At 41.3% G+C, this 20,795-nt stretch overlaps 1 protein-coding gene across 2 annotated transcripts in view; it reads left to right on the forward strand.

Moving 5' to 3' along the window:
- The window catches only part of ATXN2 (ataxin 2), a 76,759-nt gene that overhangs the window by 724 nt on the left and 55,240 nt on the right, over positions 1-20,795 (forward strand). For both annotated transcript variants that reach the window (XM_014587650.2, XM_014587651.2), the window contains exons 2-5: positions 1,723-1,782; positions 3,881-3,952; positions 5,474-5,624; positions 19,603-19,727. In XM_014587650.2, the coding sequence (XP_014443136.1) occupies positions 1,750-1,782; positions 3,881-3,952; positions 5,474-5,624; positions 19,603-19,727 (381 nt within the window). In that variant the 5' untranslated portion in view covers positions 1,723-1,749. The remainder of the gene's footprint in view (positions 1-1,722; positions 1,783-3,880; positions 3,953-5,473; positions 5,625-19,602; positions 19,728-20,795) is intronic.

Raw genomic sequence — 20,795 nt, forward strand, 5'->3', positions numbered from 1 at the left:
GCGGTCGACTACGTGGGAGTCCAGCGACATAGCCATTACGCTAACTGCTGGTTCCCAAGAACATTTGTTTTCTTGAATTTTGCTGCCCATAATTTTTATAGGTTAATACTGTTCAGGACAAAAATATTAGTTTTATGTGTTGCTTTTTAATGTTGATCATATAGAATGTAGAATTACCTGTAAATTTTTTTGTTATAAAAGTAAGAACTAGTCATCTATTTGTTTTTTATAAATGAATAAAGGAAATCTAAATGAGTAACCCTGAGGATGCCAGCAGGTGGCATGGTGGTTAAGGCGCTGGACACTCCCACATGGCCGACCACAGTTCAAGACCTGGCCCTGGTGCTTGCTTTCTCACTTTCTCTCTCTCTATCTCTCTCTGTCTGTGTCTCTCTGGTCAAATTGAAATAAATGAATGAATAAATAAATAAACATTAAAAAAAATGAGTAACCCTGAAAATATTAGAACTAGAATTTGCAGAGTTCTTTGGGCTTTTTATTTTGAATTAAGGTATTATTTATATGTACTCTTCATCTTTCTCCCTTGAAATGGGCCCTCTGGTCTTAAGTTTTGCATCTTTATCAATAAAATTAAACTGGACATGAAGGGCAGAAAGTGTAAGTTCCATGTGATGGAGAAAATAAACAAGTTGCCACTAATTTCTGAGAATGCCTTGTTGGACAGGTCTTCATGAGACTCGAGAACACACGTACTTCCATAGGTGTGAGGGTGAGTGCTGGGGTTGGTCGCACCTTTAGGCCCTGTGTTGATGCAGTGCTGGGAGAGGGCAAAGGCAGCCAGGGATCTTTACAAAGATGGATGCCCTCACTGCCCACACATTTATTTTTTATTTATTTATTTTTAAACAAATAATTTTATTTAACTTTATTTATTTGTTTAATTTGACCAGAGAGGGAGGGGGGGAGGGAAGGAGACAGAGAGAGAAAGTGAGAAAGCAAGCCGCTAGGTCCAGGACTCGAACCACAGTCGGTCATGTGGAAGTCCAGTGCCTCAGCCACCACGCCACCTGCCAGCCCCCTGCTCCACTCATTTATTTATTAAAGTACTCTTCACCCTTTGTAGTATAAATTCTGTGAATTTCGACAGATGCATTCACTCATGTAACAGTGCAGTCCAAGTAGTAGAACAGTTCCATCACCCCCAAAATCCCTTATGTCATTTAGTAGTTAACTTTCCCTGCATCCTGCAACCTTTGATCTGTCTCCTGTTTCTGGTTTTTGTTCTTTTCTCATATATGGACGCTAAGTTTTTTTAATTATTCTTTTTGCCAGAGGACACATGACCTCACCAGAGAGCATTGCAGTCCCTTCTCTTTTGGTTCATCCTGTCAGGATTTGGGGCATGTAATACACACCCTCCCAGCATCTTTCTCAAGTTGCCAGGGCTAGGATTCAAACTGCGCATTTGGCCATGTGGGATCCAGCTCTCTTCACCACTAGGCCACAGGGCTGGTTTTTTGCTTTTTCTTTGTACCACGTATAGTCAAAGACTGTTAGTTGGTATAACTGACTTGACTTTAGAAAACCTGACATTCTGTTTTCTAAGGAAGCAAAAGGGTATAGTAAATCAAATCTTCTTTCATATATATAAGGTATTATGAACCTAACTAAACATTTTATAGCAAGATAAATGTTAACTGTAATATATATGCAAGTATAAATATTAATTTCTAATAGTGTTTTGTTTTGTTTTCATTTCAGATTTCTTTTGATGGAATCTATGCAAATATGAGGATGGTTCATATACTTACATCAGTTGTTGTAAGTCACCAGAATGTGGGGGATAAAGTGCCTGGGGAGTGAAATAAAGTCATTCCATGAAGTTAAAACGTGGAGGAATGATTCTCTTACATTTCCTAGGTCATATTGAATCAGAATTTTAAGGAAAAAGAGAACTCTCTCTGTCCATTCTGTTGATTGTAAAAGTATTCTTGTTAACCCTTTTGGGTACAAAATAATGTTGGTAGTTTCATAGCTTTTGTACATTATTTTGTCACCTAATATAGCTGGAGTATGAAATGCTTAACTGTAGTATTTAAAGTTATACTATAAAATCTGAGTAGAGGGACCAACCCATGGTATAATGGTTTCATCACTGGACTCCCACTTCCTTGACTGTGGTTCGAGTTCCTGACCCAGTGGCTTGAAACTCAAGCTGGGCACGTATGTGTGTGTGCCCAATATCCCAGGAGAAGAACGGAGAAGGGATTGTGGTGTGGTCATTCCCCCTGGGGGTGATTTCTCCCTTTCTGTCTCTCCAGTGAGTGCGCCCTATAGCAAAAATCTCCCTCTCAAAAAATATAAAATATTTGGGACCAGCAGATGATGTAATGGTTGCGTTGCTGAACTTCCATGTAGATGACCACAGTTTGAGTCTCAGACTTGGGGCACCAGCAGTTAGTGTAATGGCTATATCACTGGACTCCCATGTAGTCGACCGCGGTTCAAATCCCGGACCCGGTGGCTTAAATTCATGCCGAGTGTGTGTGCATAAGTGCCCAAGATCCTGAGAGGAGAATGGAGAAGGGATTGCAGTGTGGCCATCATCCCTGAGGGGTGATTTCTCTCTTTCTATCTCTCTGTCTGCGAGGCCCCCCCCCTCCCAAAAAAAAAAAAAAAAAAAAAAAATTTACACTGAGGGCATGTATTTGTATGCCCAAGACCCTGAGAGGAGAATGGAGGAGAAGGGATTGTGACATGGCCATCCCCCGCCCCGGGATGATTTCTTGCTTTCTGTCTCTCCGTCAAGTAGAGAAAGCAAGAAATCACCCCCCACAGGGGATGGTCATGCCATAATCCCTTCTCCTCCATTCTCCTCTCAGGATCTTGGAGACCAAGATCCGCACGCACACGCGCCCTGCGTGAGTTTAAGCCACCAGGTCCGGGACTTGAACCGCGGTCGACTGTGTGTGAGTCCAGCGACATAGCCATTACGCTAACTGCTGGTCCCTATATATAGTTTTTTGAGAGGTTTTCGCTATAGGGCGCATGTGCTCGCCAGACAGACAGAGAGAGAGACATAGAGACAGAAAGCGAGAAATCACCCCCCCGGGGGGATGGTCACGCCGCATTCCCTTCTCCTCTCAGGATCTTGGGCACGCACGCACACACGCCTGGCGTGAGTTTTAAGCCACTAGGTCTGGGATGTGAACCGTGGTCGACTACGTGGGAGTCCAGCGACATAGCCATTACACTAACTGCTGGTTCTCCCCCAATTTATTATTTTTTTTGAGAGGTTTTCGCTATAGGGCGTGTGCGCTCGCCAGACAGACAAGAGACATAGAGACAGAAAGTGAGAAATCACTCCCCCCGGGGGATGGTCACGCCGCAATCCCTTCTCCTCCATTCTCTCAGGATCTTGGGCACACACGCACACGCGTGAGTTTTAAGCCACCAGGTCCGGGATGCCAACCGCGGTCGACTACATGGGAGTCCAGCGACATAGCCATTACGCTAACTGCTGGTTTCCCCAAAAAATATTTTTCTAGAATTATTTATTTAGTTTTATTTGTCATTATTATTTTTTAATTTGCTGCAGAGCACATGTGTTCATGAGAGAGAGAGAAAGCCACTGGTTTCAGGACTCAGACCATGGTCAACCATGTGGAAGTCCAGCACCTTTAACCACCATGCCACCTGCTGTCCCACAAAAATCTCTTTTAAAAAAAAAAGTCTGAGTAGAGCCTCATGAATAATATTGAGAGTTCAATATATTGTTAATGTTTTGCAGTTTTTCATTGTGTTAGCAAATACCTAATAGTGAATGAAGCCTGGTGAACTATAAAAGTAAATGAAAACAGTTATTTCCAGTTACTGGGTAGCAGACTGTTTCTTTCATAAATTAATTTTATGTTTTTAGGGATCCAAATGTGAAGTACAAGTGAAAAATGGAGGTATATATGAAGGAGTTTTTAAGACATACAGCCCTAAGGTAATTTTTACTTTTTTCTATTTTGTTAATATTAGTGATTAATTACTGTTAGTTTTTATTACTTTCTGAACAGTGTCTACTTGTTCTGATTTAGCAGTTTATAATTATCAGCTATATATTTTTGCCATAATCAAATTTACATGTTAGTTTTCCATATAAAGTAAGAGCATTTTCATGTGCAGTAGTTTATACTTATTTTTTAAAACCACTTTGGAGACCAGCAGGTGGTGTAGCAGTTATGTTGCTGGACTCCCACACGGGCAACTGCAGTTCAAGTACCAGACCCCCTGGCTTGAAATTCAACACTGGGTACGTGTATGCGTGCTCAAGATCCTGAGAGGAGAATGTAGGAGAAGGGATTGTGGCATGGCCATCCCCACCCCCAAGAGGGTGATTTCTCATTTTCCCTCTCACTGTCTCTGTCTCTCTCCACACACACACACACACACACACATACATACATACATACACACACACGTATATACATATATATATGTATATAAAATAAAACTACTTTGAATGACTTTGCTCTTCAGTTTCAAATTTTGATTATTTTATAGGCTGACTTAATATAATTAAAAATATGTTTTGGTGGGCTTAGCAGGAGGCATGGTGACTGAGGTTCTGGATTCCCACATTGCCTGTACCTGGTATCTTGATTTCTCTCTATTTTTCTTAGTGAGCACACTTGGCCTATAGCAATTTAAAAATAATAATAATAAATAAAGTTAAAATATTTTGATTTATGTGCTTATTAAACTATTTAGCTTTTTTTTTCTTTTAGGTTGGCTATAGGACTCTATAGCTCAGTGAGGAGAGAGAGAAAGAGAGAGAGAGAGGGAGATCACCACCCAAGGAAGATGACCTTGCAGCAATCCCATCTCCTCCATCTCCTCTCAGAACTTTGGACACGCACACATGTGTGACCTACACGATCGTCGGGCCGTCAGGTCCAGAACTTGAATCGTGTACTTGGCCATGTAGAATCCAGCTGCCTTAACCTCCACACCATCTGCTGGCCCTATTCTAGCCACTAAAAAAAAATTATTGATTTATTCCATTTTATTTAGTATTATTTTAAAATTTTTCTTTAGAGCATGCATGCTCACCAGAGAGAGAGAAAGTGAGATAGCAAGCCACTAGGTCCAGGACTCAAACTACAGTTGGACATGTGGGAGTCCAGTGCCCCAACCACTGTGCCACCTGCTGGTCCCTATCCTAGCCATTTCTAAGTGTTATGAACTAAAAGGGATAAGAGGTGGATTAGTTCCCCTCTTTTGTCATTATTAATGAACTTAAGACAGACCAGACATAGACCAGCTTTTAGATGTAAAGATTTTTGAATTATGGAATGGATAACAATCCTGTTTCTGGGGGAAAAAGGTGTGGTTATCAGGATCTCTTGAGATAGATTATGTTCGCCAAAGGGCTTTAAGTAGTAGCACTTTAAAGAGCTAAAGAATTTCTGTCAGGTTTTATTTTATAATTATTTTCAGTACTTAATCTTGTTTCTCACTTTAGTGCGATTTGGTACTTGATGCTGCACATGAGAAAAGTACAGAATCCAACTCGGGGCCAAAACGTGAAGAAATAATGGAGAGTATTTTGTTCAAGTGTTCAGACTTTGTTGTGGTGCAGTTTAAGGATATGGACTCCAGTTATGCAAGAAGAGGTAGGTTTTGGTTTCCCCCATATGCTTCATGGTTTATTGGACATATTCAGGGACTACTTCCCTCACAGTGATCATACCACCTTTTTTTTTTTTTTTTCAGAAAAATAGACATCTTAATGCCTTTTTGTTATATTTAAAACTTAAGAGAATGATTACTTGGTACTATTTTTTAGTAGCGTAGTGAGAATTTGTGTTCCATTAAAGAATAATTTATTGGGCCAGCAGGTGGCGACATAGTAGTTAAGGTACTGGACTCCCACATGGCTGACTACTGTTCAAGTTCCGGACCTGGAGGCTTAAAATTCATGCTGGGCATGTGTGCATGTATGCCCGAAATCCAGAGAGGAGAATGGAAGAGAGGGGTTATGGTGTGGCCATTCCCTGTGGGGGGTGATTTCTTGCTTTCTGTATCTTTGTCTCTCTGGCAAACACACATGCCCTATAGTAAAAGTCTCTCAAAGAAAACCAGAAAAGTTTGTTAAAGGATTTTCTACAGTTTCATGAACAATAATATTACTAATGATACTCAACTTCAAATTTTTTGTCTTATTTGGCCTACGTTGGTTTAGTTTATTAGCATAAACAGCTGTAAAGAAATGAAAGCACAGGACTAAGGCAGAAAAGCAGAGAACTATGAATAGAAATTAGTTTCCAATGAAGATGAAAAAAAGTAATGGAGTCAAACATGTATATTTATAAAAGCATTCAGAATGTGAGAGTATCTTTAGAGTTTTTTTTAAAGAATTATTTATTTATTTTGATTTGTCGTTATTATTATTATTTTTAATTTGAGCAGAGAGAGACAGAGAAAGGGAACTCAAACCGTAGTCGGCCATGTGAGAACCTAGTGCCTTTAATCACCACGCCACCTGTTGGGCCCTGTTTAGAGAATTTGAAAGCATGTTACTTCATTAGAATTTAGCTGGTTCAAGTGTCCATTACGGAGGAACATACAAGAACTACTCTTACTCCAAAAATTTGGAGAGCACAGCCTACAGTGCTGCTGAGGGTTCAGTGACATGTTGAGAACGGGATTCTAATCTGTTTATTTGCCAGGTTTTGTAGTCATATATAATTCTGTTGCAAAGTGTAAGTCATTACCATCTGATTTTCATGATTCAGTTAATACCAAAAGCTGTTTTTATTTTAAGCCTGATTGATCTACACTGTTATTTCAGAAACTAAGCCATCAAGAAATTAAAACATTTCTCTCTTTTTAAAACTTATTTATTTTATTTATTATTTGTTATTATTTTAATTTGACCAGAGAGAGAAAGAGACAGGGCAGGGAGAATGAGAAAGCAAGCCTCCAGGTTCAGGACTTGAACTGTGGTTGGCCATGTGGGAGTCTAGCCTTAACTACCACACCACCTTTTGGCCTCAAAACATTTCTCTTAGCAAGGATCTCACTTATTAGCTTGGTTTGTTTGTTTGTTTGTTTTCAGGAACTAATAGTAGTAGATACTCTGTTTTGAGATGCTTCTGGAAAGCATAGTGTTCAGTTTTTATTTTCTCAGATGTTCAGTATATTTACAAGTTTTTGTTCAAAGAGTCTACAGTGGCCCATACACGGAAACAAGTCTTTTTTAAGTTGCTACCTTTAGAGTTGACCTTATTTATGCCTAGGAATACCCAATTATTTATACTTAACACTATTGAAATATTCCACTGTTTTAAATTTAAAATTGGCTTCGATCATAAGCCAGAACGAAAATAAAATTTTAGTTAAATTTACGTAGTACTCTGGAAGGAGTATTGACCACCACCACAACAAAAATGTTCCCTGCTCTGTTGGGAACCAGGCCATTTAGCTCACAGTCATGTATAGTATACTTTGTGTTTTTAATCATGAATTGGCATTTCCTAGATTTGGAAAAGTCAATATTAGGTATTTATGGTAGCTCATTTTTTGCTGCTTTTCACAATTTATGTCTTTATGTATTTTATTATTTTAATATATTGTTTTTATTATGACTTCACTTCTCAGACCACTTAGGTTCATTGCAGAAAACCAAGAAAATACAGATCAGAGTGATAGCTTTGAAAATGTTCAGTACATGGGACCAGCAGATGGCGTAGTGTTTAGGGTGCTGGACTCTCATATGACCGCAGCTTGAGTCCCAGACCTGGTGGCTTGCTTTCTCTCTCTGGTGAGTTGCTACCTTTAGAGTTGACCTTATTTATGCCTAGGAATACCCAATTATTTATACTTAACACTATTGAAATATTCCACTGTTTTAAATTTAAAATTGGCTTCGATCATAAGCCAGAACGAAAATAAAATTTTAGTTAAATTTACGTAGTACTCTGGAAGGAGTATTGACCACCACCACAACAAAAATGTTCCCTGCTCTGTTGGGAACCAGGCCATTTAGCTCACAGTCATGTATAGTATACTTTGTGTTTTTAATCATGAATTGGCATTTCCTAGATTTGGAAAAGTCAATATTAGGTATTTATGGTAGCTCATTTTTTGCTGCTTTTCACAATTTATGTCTTTATGTATTTTATTATTTTAATATATTGTTTTTATTATGACTTCACTTCTCAGACCACTTAGGTTCATTGCAGAAAACCAAGAAAATACAGATCAGAGTGATAGCTTTGAAAATGTTCAGTACATGGGACCAGCAGATGGCGTAGTGTTTAGGGTGCTGGACTCTCATATGACCGCAGCTTGAGTCCCAGACCTGGTGGCTTGCTTTCTCTCTCTGGTGAGCACACATGCCCTGTAGCAAATTAAAATAATGGAATAATTAATAAATACAGTTAAATAAATAGTTTTGGGAAAAGAAAAAGAAAGAAAATGTTCAGTACAGCCCAGCCTCTGTGGCATAGTTAATAGCAGACTGGGCCAAGGAACTGGAAGCCACATACTAACTGAGGTTCAAGCCCTCTGACCCTGATACAAGTGTGCATGCTTGCCCAGGATCCTCGAGGGCTAGGGGACTGGAGAAGAGCGGATTGTGGCAAGACTGAGCCCTATGTAGGGTACTCCCCCTTCTCACATGCATATACATGTAGACTGTTAGGAATTAAGCAGGTAAACTCTTCTATAAAAACCCAAAATGTTCGGGGTTGGATATATTTTCCTATATATCAACATTCTTTTTTTTTTTAATGACATTTAATATTGGAGTTATTTCAGGTATTTTATTTGAAAACTGTACTGATGCAGTGAATCACAAAATCGCATTTAGTTGGGACCAGCAGTTGGAGTAATGGCTATGTCACTGGACTCCCATTAGTCGACCATGGTTCGAGTCCCAGACCCGGTGGCTTAAACTCACACCGGGCACTTGTGTGTGTGTGCCCAAGATCTCGAGAGAAGGAGAAGAATGGAAGAGAAGGGATTGAAGTGTGGCCATTCCCCCGGTGGATGATTTCTCACTTTTTGTCTCTCTATCTCTCTCTGCCTTTCTGGTGAGCGCACGTGCCCTGTAGCAAAAACCTCTCCAAAAAATAAATAAATAAAGTGTGGGGATAAATGGATAAACTATAAACTGTAAAACACTATTGAAGATCATAAAAGATTTGGCTAAATGGAGAAATATGCCATGTTTTGAGGAGAGACATTTAACATTGTCAATTCTCAAAGTAATCTCTAGAGATCTGTTTTTTTGTAGAAAATGAAAAAATGGGGACCAGCCCCTAGTGTGGTGGTTAAGGTGACGGGATCCCATGTGGCCAATGACTGTGATTGAATCCTGGACCTGGCAGCATGAAAAACATACCAGGGGTGTGTCTACTTTTCCCAGATCCCAAAAGGAGAAATAGAGGAGGGATTGTCGTGTGACTTGCCCAGGGCTTGGGAAGGTGCGCTTTCTCAGTTTATCTCTCTCCCCACCATGTGCCCTCTGGTAAAATTTATAAAACAAATGAACAAAAAGAAATTGACAAACTGATTCTAAAGTTTATAAGGTCGTTTTAACAGAAGAAGTTTGGAAGTCAAGAAGGACTTGCCTTATCAGATATTAAAAAGTATTAGAACTGGGCCAGCCGGTAGTGAAGAGGTTAATTAAGGTGCTGGATCCCACATGGCTGTCTCCATGGTATGAGTCCCAGACTTGGCCACTTGAGAATCACTCTGGGCACGAGTGCATATGTGCTCATGATCTGGAGAGGAGAATGGAGGAGACGGGATTGCAGCAGGGCCATCCCTCTAGGGGAGCCGAGCCATTTCTCACTTCTGGCTCTCTCTGGTGAGCACATGCTCACTGTAACAAAAACAAAACAAAAAGTATTAGAACTAAAAGTTGTCATGGTGGTGAAGAATAGAGAATCTGAAATGGATTAAATTTATATTATTTATTTATTTTCGTGTTTACTATAGAGTGCTTGTGCTCACCAGAGAGACAGAGGGAAGGAATGTGAGAAGCCACCCCCAGAGATTTTTGCCATAGGACATGTGTGCTGCCTGGGGAGACAGAGGGATGAAGAGAAAGAAAATAGAAAACCACCTTGCAGGAGGGATGGCCACATCACAATCCCTTCTCCCTCCATTCACCTCTCAGGATTATGGACATGCATGCACATGCACCCAGCATGAGTTTCAAGCCTCCAGTCCCAGGACTCAAACTGTGGTCAACCATGTGGGAGTCTTGCTCATTAAGCACTAGGCCACTTGCTGGCCCCAATAAGTTTTTCTTTTCTTTTTTCTTTTTAAGAGAGATTTTTTACTATAGGGCAGGTGTGCTCACTGGAAAGAGAGGCAGAAAGTGAGAAATTACCCCCCAGGGGGGATGGCCATGCTGTAGTCCCTTGTTCATTCTTTTTTTTGGGGGGGGAGAGGTTTTTGCTATAGGGCACGTGCTCTCGCCAGACAGAGAGAGACAAGAGACAGAAAGCGAGAAATCACCCCCCAGGGGGGATGGCCACGCTGCAATCCCTTCTCCTCCATTCTCTTGGAATCTTGGGCACGCACACACACGCGCCTGGTGTGAGTTTTAAGCCACCAGGTCCGGAACGCGAACTGGGGTCGACTACGTGGGAGTCTAGTGACATAGCCATTACGCTAACTGCCGGTCCCAGTCCCTTGTTCATTCTTCTCTTGGCATTTTAGGCATGGATGCACATACACCCGGCATAAGTTTTAAGCTACTGGGTCTGGGACTCAAACCGTAGTTGACTGTATGGGAGTCCAGCAACGTAACCATTATGCCATCTGCTGGTCCTAGTACTGTGTTTGTTGATAGTATCTGTATAATATTTTATACAGTATGTGCTCATAGTGTAAGAATTCAATTAGTACAGATGAGTATGCAATAAAAAGCTCTCCTCTAACCTCCAGACCTACTTCCCTGTATAGTTTAGAAAATCTTGGTGTATTTATTTAATGTTATGCTAGTATATGTTGGAGCTCTTGTTATTTACATTAACCTGAATCTACTTGTGTTCTTTTATTTATTTCATATTATTTTTGCTAGAGATTGTGTGTGTGTCAGCAAAGCGGAGAGAAGAAGATACTTCATATGGGGAAGTTGCAATCCCCTCTCCTCCATCTCTCCTTCCTTTTGTGATTTTGGGCACTCGTACACATGCACTTGGCATGTTTCTCAAGCCCCCAGTCCGGTCCTCAAACTGCATGTTCAGCTCTCTGGAATTGGGTTGTCTCAACCACTAGACCACTGAGTTCTTGAAGACCTGCATCAGCTGTCACTTCTAAAGCTGTAACCTCAGAACTTTATTATATTTTAGCACTTGTCACATCACATTCCTAAAAACTTGATTCATGCCCTGATTACCCTCCTACACTCAGAAAACCTGCAGGAAAAGGTGGGCATCGTCTTAGACAAATATGAGTCCCAGTTCATCCAGACGTGAGCAGCGTGTGGTGGGCACTCAGTAAACGCTCAAGATGAGTAAACGTCCCTAGTGGCCAGCTTGGCACCTGCTGTGACTCATGATGCTCTATGGGTATGGACTGGCCACTTACTACTGATTATGGATGACGAGAGGCCTTAAAAGGTGGATGGGAAAATGCCAGAGTAGTAATAGGTCAAAACACCGTAACCGAATTATGTTTTCAGTGTTTGAAAAAAACGCCTATTTAATTAAGATGAACTAGGTAGCTGAGGAATTGATGAAGACTTTTCTGGAAGCACATTTAAGGGTTTTGATGTTAAGTCTTTTGTTAATGATTATTATTTTATCCGGTTTTGTGTTATTTTATAGCTTTTATGCCTCTAGATTTCTGTTTGATTATAACACCAGTATTTATTTATTCAGTCAGTGTGCTGGCTCTTTAAAAATTCTCAGACAGGTTTGAATGATTCACAGAAACACAATTGAGAAGTAAAAGAGGAAAACTTAAGAAGCAGAGTATTTACCCTGCTTCCTGGGTATGAGGGACACCTGCTAGAGGTGACACAGCCGTTCAGACATTTCGTTTTGACCAGCAGGTGGCACTGCTAGCTTCAAACATCTGCCCATAATCCTAAGGGAAGGAGGGCGAGGAGAGCCTGCCTGCTGTGAGGGTTTGCGCAGCAGAGGTGGGGTGAAGGGGGGGTCATCTTGATTCTTTTGTTTTCTCTAGAGGCTTTCGTAAATTGGATGTTTATAATTCAGGGAATGAGATATAGGAAGAACAACATCTTTATTTTCTTATCTGGTAATTGTTTTTCTTTTCCTCCTTTTCTTTCTATACCTGTAGTTCCTTCAGAAACAGGTAACACTTTTCTCACAGTCATGTTGTATTCTTGCTTCTTGCTCTTACAGTGCTTTTGTTTCTCACCATAGACGGTAATGGGAAATGAATATACTCTGGTTTATGACATTGGTAAAATCTGCACACAGATTCCCATAGTTGCCAAGAAGATTATAACCAGTTGACGTTTTTCTGAACTTTGTAGGAATTCTGGTTAAAACATTGTACTATTTAATACCAACAATTGTTTTTAAAAACTCCAACATGATTGTTAATAAATGCTTATCACTTTATAGTTACAGACTATGCCGAGCCTTCAGAAAATTCATGGAAAATACATATTATGAAAAAACTATAGTCATGGGTTTCTTTTTCTTTTTTGCACCAAAATAAGTCCATACTCTAGTTCCGTTTTTCCATGTACTGTTTGAAGTCCCCCTTGTAAGTCAATAGAATGGGTATTCTTTAATTATTTTCATGTGGCTAATGATACACTGTGGGCCTGAAATGTAGTGCTTAGGGCCCAGCCAGATCATACCACTCTAGCCTCATTTGTGTGGACTCTCTCTCTGTAAAAAAAAAATAAACCTGTACTTACCTTTAAAAAGAAACTTAGGAAAATGGTAATATCAAGAACTATCATTCCTTATAGAAACAAACTTCTGTGTTTTTACTTACCCCAATTCTGCCTTGACAAAATAACTATCACTTAGTTTCAACCTGAAGAGTTAAGTCCTTTAAAAGGTTGATATTGTAAACAGAATATTTAAAATAAAAAAAATGTAGCATTGAAAAAAATAGGTTACTTAATAATGGTCTCTTAGCATAGCCTGAATTGTGGTCAGCAGAGTGAAGCCTGGCTTGGTGTAGTTTTAGGTACTTGTTTGCTTTTTCTTTTTTTGGAGGTTTTTTTTTAAATAGGGCACGTGAGCTTGCCAGAAAGAAAGACAGAGAGACAGAAAGTGAGAAATCACCCCCTGGGGGGATGGCCACACTGCAATCCCTTCTCCTCCATTCTCCTCTTGAGGAGATCTTGGGAATGCACGCACACATGCCCAGTGTGAGTTTAAGCCATTGGGTCCAGGATTTGAACCGTGGTAAACTACATGGGGTCCAGTGACATAGCCATTATGCCAACTGCTGGTCCCTCTTGTTTCCTTTTTCATATCACCTTCCATTTGGGGATCCTCTTTTGATTATATTTAGAACAATACCATAAAACATTTAAATTTTCATGTGTATTTAGATCTTTTAATTTTTAAAAATTATTTTATCTAACTTCATTTACTTATTTTGATTTGACCAGTGAGGGACAGAGCAAGAGAGAGAGAGAGAGAGCACAAGAGAGAAAGTGTGATAGCAAGCCACCAGGTGTGGGATTTAAACTGCAGGTGTCCATATGGGAGTCCAGTGTCCTTAACTACCACGCCACCTGCTGGCCCCTGGATCTTTTGATATGAGGACAGCCTGGCTCAGTTCTCAGTCTTTTAAATACTTCTGTTCATACTTGAAATAAGAAAAAAGTCCACTTATGTGGTTACATCAAAATATCTAGTTACTTTGAGTTTTACTTTCTTAAATGAAAAGACTTATGCTGGATTTTAACGCTGGATTTCTTTTTAAATGTTCCATTCACTTAAGTGTATACTTTTCAAAAACTAATGTGATTAAAACATTAACAGGATCTTATATATAAATTAATAATCCTGTTGCTTCTTACAGAAGATAACATTGACTGACTTAGAGTTTTCTTCTAGTTTTCTATTTTTAGTTTTATAAGAATGAAAGAAATTTTAGGATCCTAATATAAATTATTATTTGATGTTTTCTTAGAACATTTCACATTCTTAAAAGTACACATAGGTGAATTAATTAGTATTTGTGTTTTTTTGTTTTCATCTTTTTTGAGGGAGATTTGTACTGTAGGGTATGTTTGCTCACTGGAGTCATTAAGACAGAGGGGGAGAAAGTGAGAAATCATCCCCTGAGGGATGGCCACACCACAGTCCCTTCTCCTCCATTCTCTTCTTAGGATTTTGGGCATGCACACATGCATGCCCTGCATGAGTTTTAAGCCACCAACCAGGTCTGGGATTAAACCATGGTCGGCCATGTGGGACTCTAGCACCTTAACCCACTACGTCACCTGCTGGCCCGTTTTTTTTTTTGTTTTGTTTTTCAAGACACGTTCTTACTATGTCTCAATTCTTCTGCCTTTGCCTTCTGAGCAGCAGAGATCACAGATGACAGGCATGCATCACCATGCCTCGTTTCTTTTCTTTCGCTTTTTTTTTTTAAACTTTTTGCTACAGGATGTGTGTGCTTGCTGGAGATGGAGACGGGCGGAAAGAGACAGAGAAAGAGAGAAGAAAAAAAAAAGAGAAAGAGAAATCACCTCGAAGGCAGATGGCCATGCCACAGTCCCTTCGGTTCCATTCTTCTCTTGGGATTTTGGGCACACACTCGAGTGCCTAGTGTATTTTTCACACTCAAAACCATTCTGTTGGCCATGTGGGATCCAGCCACCTTAACCTCCATGCTATCTGTAGGCCTGCCCTCCCCCCATATTTTTTTATTTTGGGAAAGATTTTTGCTATAGGGTGCGTGCACTCAACAGAGAGACAGAAATCAAGAAATCACCCCCCAGGAGGGATGGCCACGCTGCAGTCCTTCTCATCCATTCTCTTCTCAAAATTGTGGGCACACACGTGCCTGGCATAAGTTTTAAGACATTGGGTCTGGGACTCTAAGGGTAGTTGGCGGCATGGCCAACAGTGTAACTATTACACTATCTGCTATCGCTCCCACTCCCCCTACAATGTAACCAATACAGTATCTGCTATTCTCCCTGAACAATGTAACTATTACACTATCTGCTATTCTCCCCACAATGTAACCATCACATTATCTGCTAATCCCCTCCCACCCATGCCTCATTTTTTTTAAGAGAGATTTTTTGCTATAGGGTGCATGCGCTTGCCTGAGAGACAGACAGCAAAGAAATCACCCCCCAGGGGGCATGGCCACACTACAGTCCCTTCTCCTACAGTCTCCTTTTGGGATTTTGAGCACACACACATGCCTAGCATAAGTTTTTAAGCTGCCCGGTCCGAAACTCCAACCTCAGTCAACTACCTAGAAGTCCAGCGACATAACCATTATGCAATCTGCTGGTCCCACCCTACATCTCATTTTAAAGGTGGTCTGGAAATCAGGTCCAGGCCCCCCATATGGGTGGGCTCAGCCTCCTGAGCTACAGCATCTAGTGCATGGACCAGAACAAATTATTACTATCATTTAAGAAGTTTCTGCCTTAGGGCATGTTGCTTGGTGGGGAGGGAGGGAGAGAGGGAGAGAAAGAGAGAGAGAGAGAGAGACAAAGTTAGAAATCACCCCCCAGGGGAGATGGCCATGCCGCAGTCCCTTCTCCATTCTCCTCCTGGGGTCATGGACATGAATCCACATGTGCCAAGCATGAGTTTAGAGCCACCAGGTCCAGGACTTGAACCACAGTCAGCCTTGTGGAAGTCCAACAATATAACCACTATGCCATCTGCTGGCCCCAATCAAATTCACATGACTTTAACATGATGTAGAATAAGGCTTGATTTAGGTGAGTGTCAAATAAAGCTAAGTTCTTAGGGTCTTCAGTGGCTTCCAGCTGAACACGAAGTGTTGGGAGGACAGCATCAGTCCCTTAGAATCTCTTAGGAGTTCCTCAAGATTAACTTTCTAAAAGGCAGTCTTCTAGCAGGTACTCCTTTCCACCCTCATGGCGACCTGCTGGTGGAACTGCCAAGCTAAGTGCATAGTACAATGAAGCTCTTATTCCCTACATGTGCATGCGAATGTGAACACACACCCACTCCCCCAACCATGGTCGGCCATGTGGGACTCTAGCACCTTAACCCACTACGTCACCTGCTGGCCCGTTTTTTTTTTTGTTTTGTTTTTCAAGACACGTTCTTACTATGTCTCAATTCTTCTGCCTTTGCCTTCTGAGCAGCAGAGATCACAGATGACAGGCATGCATCACCATGCCTCGTTTCTTTTCTTTCGCTTTTTTTTTTTAAACTTTTTGCTACAGGATGTGTGTGCTTGCTGGAGATGGAGACGGGCGGAAAGAGACAGAGAAAGAGAGAAGAAAAAAAAAAGAGAAAGAGAAATCACCTCGAAGGCAGATGGCCATGCCACAGTCCCTTCGGTTCCATTCTTCTCTTGGGATTTTGGGCACACACTCGAGTGCCTAGTGTATTTTTCACACTCAAAACCATTCTGTTGGCCATGTGGGATCCAGCCACCTTAACCTCCATGCTATCTGTAGGCCTGCCCTCCCCCCATATTTTTTTATTTTGGGAAAGATTTTTGCTATAGGGTGCGTGCACTCAACAGAGAGACAGAAATCAAGAAATCACCCCCCAGGAGGGATGGCCACGCTGCAGTCCTTCTCATCCATTCTCTTCTCAAAATTGTGGGCACACACGTGCCTGGCATAAGTTTTAAGACATTGGGTCTGGGACTCTAAGGGTAGTTGGCGGCATGGCCAACAGTGTAACTATTACACTATCTGCTATCGCTCCCACTCCCCCTACAATGTAACCAATACAGTATCTGCTATTCTCCCTGAACAATGTAACTATTACACTATCTGCTATTCTCCCCACAATGTAACCATCACATTATCTGCTAATCCCCTCCCACCCATGCCTCATTTTTTTTAAGAGAGATTTTTTGCTATAGGGTGCATGCGCTTGCCTGAGAGACAGACAGCAAAGAAATCACCCCCCAGGGGGCATGGCCACACTACAGTCCCTTCTCCTACAGTCTCCTTTTGGGATTTTGAGCACACACACATGCCTAGCATAAGTTTTTAAGCTGCCCGGTCCGAAACTCCAACCTCAGTCAACTACCTAGAAGTCCAGCGACATAACCATTATGCAATCTGCTGGTCCCACCCTACATCTCATTTTAAAGGTGGTCTGGAAATCAGGTCCAGGCCCCCCATATGGGTGGGCTCAGCCTCCTGAGCTACAGCATCTAGTGCATGGACCAGAACAAATTATTACTATCATTTAAGAAGTTTCTGCCTTAGGGCATGTTGCTTGGTGGGGAGGGAGGGAGAGAGGGAGAGAAAGAGAGAGAGAGAGAGAGACAAAGTTAGAAATCACCCCCCAGGGGAGATGGCCATGCCGCAGTCCCTTCTCCATTCTCCTCCTGGGGTCATGGACATGAATCCACATGTGCCAAGCATGAGTTTAGAGCCACCAGGTCCAGGACTTGAACCACAGTCAGCCTTGTGGAAGTCCAACAATATAACCACTATGCCATCTGCTGGCCCCAATCAAATTCACATGACTTTAACATGATGTAGAATAAGGCTTGATTTAGGTGAGTGTCAAATAAAGCTAAGTTCTTAGGGTCTTCAGTGGCTTCCAGCTGAACACGAAGTGTTGGGAGGACAGCATCAGTCCCTTAGAATCTCTTAGGAGTTCCTCAAGATTAACTTTCTAAAAGGCAGTCTTCTAGCAGGTACTCCTTTCCACCCTCATGGCGACCTGCTGGTGGAACTGCCAAGCTAAGTGCATAGTACAATGAAGCTCTTATTCCCTACATGTGCATGCGAATGTGAACACACACCCACTCCCCCTCACGCCTGGTGGGGAGGGAGGGAGAGACAGTAAGAGAGAAAGTAAGAAATCACTCCCCCATGGGGGATGGTGACACCATAGTCCCTTCTCCATTCTCCTCTCAAAATTTTGGGCCCCGCACGCACGCACATGTGCCTGGCATGAGTTTTAAGCCATTTGTTCTGGGACTCAAACCACAGTCAACCACGTGGAAGTCCAGCAACGTAGGCCATTACGCCATCTGCTAGTCTTGATCAACTTTTTTTTTTAATTTTTAAGAATTATTTATTTATTTAATTCTATTTGTTACTATTGTTGTTGTTGTTGTTATTTAATTTGACCAGGGAAAACGAGAGAGCAAGCCATCAGGATCTGGGACTCAAATGCAGTCAGCCATGTGAGAATCCAGCACCTTTAACCCCCATGCCACCTGCTGGCCCCAATGTTTTTTTTTTATTTATTTATTATTTTTCAGATTTTGGCATCACCTTATTCACTAGGAAGGCACAGTGGCAGTTATAGAAACAGTGCCAAATCAAAAATCCCTGTGGAATTGTATCTTTTGAAGGAGAGTTGTGTGCTTAGGCTATCAGTTCTTTTCATCTCTCCAAGACATCTTCCATAAAGGTAGAGGGCATGATGGGAGGAGCATGTACTCTCCAGTAGGGCCAGGTTTTAGCTGGTGGCAGGTGCCACCCTGTGTGTCTAGCCGTTTAAACACAAGCCTATTATCTACAAAGCATTTCCCAACATTGTCATTGCCTGAATGGACCTTTTTAGCTGGGTACTAACTCTCAGGTGGACAGAAGTGACTTCCGGCCTGCATTGTTGGGCTGGACACATGGATGGCACGCCATGCTCACAAACTGGTGCTCCTCAGTAACGTGAGTAGGAGAGGGGAGGACCTGGTGAATCAGAGTGTGTTCACACATGTTCAGGAAGATTGTCACCTGAACTTCCTGGGGACAGGTCATCCTGTAGGGGCTTAACCTGAACAGAGCTCATAGGAGGAAGTAGTCTGTGATGGGGCGGGCTGCCCAGAACGGCTGCTGTTACTAACAGGAGAGTGCGGAAGGTCAGTGACCTCTGCTTTAGACACAGGAATTTGGAAAGTTACAAAGTATTCTGCTGCAAGTCCTCTGAAGATGTAAATTAGTGGGTCCACTAAGCAAAGACCATCTTGTTTTAGATGAACAGTTTTCTGGGTAATTTAGGAAGCGAAGTAATTATCTTTAATGAATTGTATGAGTAGTTTAACATGTTTCATATTTCTTTATTAATAATCAACTTTTATGCCATTTACTGAATTAGATTTGTAAGTATACTGTTAGTGTTATTTTTTCTATATCATAAATTTACTTTTCATAATTTTTTTTAGTTTTTTGTTACAGGGTGCATGCGCTGGCTAGAGAGAGACAAAGGGAAAGGGAGAGATCACCCTCCCCTCTAGGGGAATGGTCACATCACAATCCCTCCTCCATTCTCCTCTCAGGATTTTTGGCCATGCATGCACACGCACTGTGTGATTTTCAAGCTGCTGGCTCGAAGGCTTGAACTGTGATTGGCTATGTGGGAGTCCAGTGCCTTAACCACCATGCCACTTGCTGGCCCCAGCATACATCTTTGATTGTTGATAATTCATGTGTGTCTTAGTGTAGCCAATTGTCCTGCTGTATGAGCTTTCAACCCCAACTGTTCTTTGCAGATGCCTTTACTGACTCTGCTATCAGTGCTAAAGTCAACGGTGAACACAAAGAGAAGGACCTGGAGCCCTGGGACGCAGGGGAACTTCCTACCAGCGAGGAACTGGAGGCTTTGGAGAATGACGTAGTGAGTACAATCTTCATGACTAGTTAGGGTCAGACTCTGGTCAGTGTGGCATGCATATGACAGCCTACCACTTGGCTTTATTTTAGTATGTTTTGTTGTAGCAGATATATTTAGAGCAGCAGTTTTGTTGTGTAGAGACTTTCTCACAGTTGACAGGGAATATTTCTTTGTTGCCTTATTTAGAAGGGTTAAGTGGGAATGCTGTCTATTCTGATGAGTGCTCAGGAATTACCTCTTTGTGATTACAGTAAGTCATAATTAGTGATTTATAAACTTAAAGGAGAAGCTATGAGAAGTGCCAGCATGTTTTGCTTTGAATGTCCTGCACAGTAAGGGCCAAAGGAATGAGGTGCCTTCCTTCTGCCAGCTTTACCTAGAGATGAGGCTGAAGTAGGACATTTTAAGCTTCCTGTTTGAAGGAGAGAAAGTACTAATTGTTAAGATAAATAATGTGGTTAATCAGAATTAAAACATGATGTAAATTTCTTGCTCTTATATTGGGATCATTCTGTTCAAAACTTGGCTATTTCCAAAATGCCTCTGCTTGTGTAGTATGTTTATTTTTCCATAACATGTCATCTCAAAATCAAATGCCTTAATACTCTACCTTTAGGATAGCACGCATAGAGATATAAATCAGTCTCTTGCCAAAAATTTATGTTAAGGTAGAAAAATCTGAGTTGGACAAAAAAATCTTCCATTGAGTAGAAGAGAGAATTCTTGAGAAATCTGTGTTTGACGTTTAAGGCAATAGTAAGAACTTGATAATTAGTATCTTCTCTTTCTTAGACAAAAAGCTAAAATGTCCTGCTTTGACTTCTTTTCCAGTTGTGAAACTGGAGACACATAGGCAACTTGCCATTGTCAGTCATCCAGCAGTGTCACATAGAACCGGATAGGCTGGTTCGCAGGTCTGTGCTCCACGTCACCTGTGTACAGAGTATGAGGAGACAGGCATTCTTTTTACACTAGTAGTGAAGTGCATTAAATAAAGGCTTTCTAGAAAGAATCTAGCAATATTTATCAAAATCTAAAATACACATGTGCTTTGTGGGCCAGCCAGTGGCA

This window comes from Tupaia chinensis, unplaced genomic scaffold (genome assembly GCF_000334495.1).
Source record: "Tupaia chinensis unplaced genomic scaffold, TupChi_1.0 Scaffold000226_1, whole genome shotgun sequence".
Classification (NCBI taxonomy): Eukaryota; Metazoa; Chordata; class Mammalia; order Scandentia; family Tupaiidae; genus Tupaia; species Tupaia belangeri.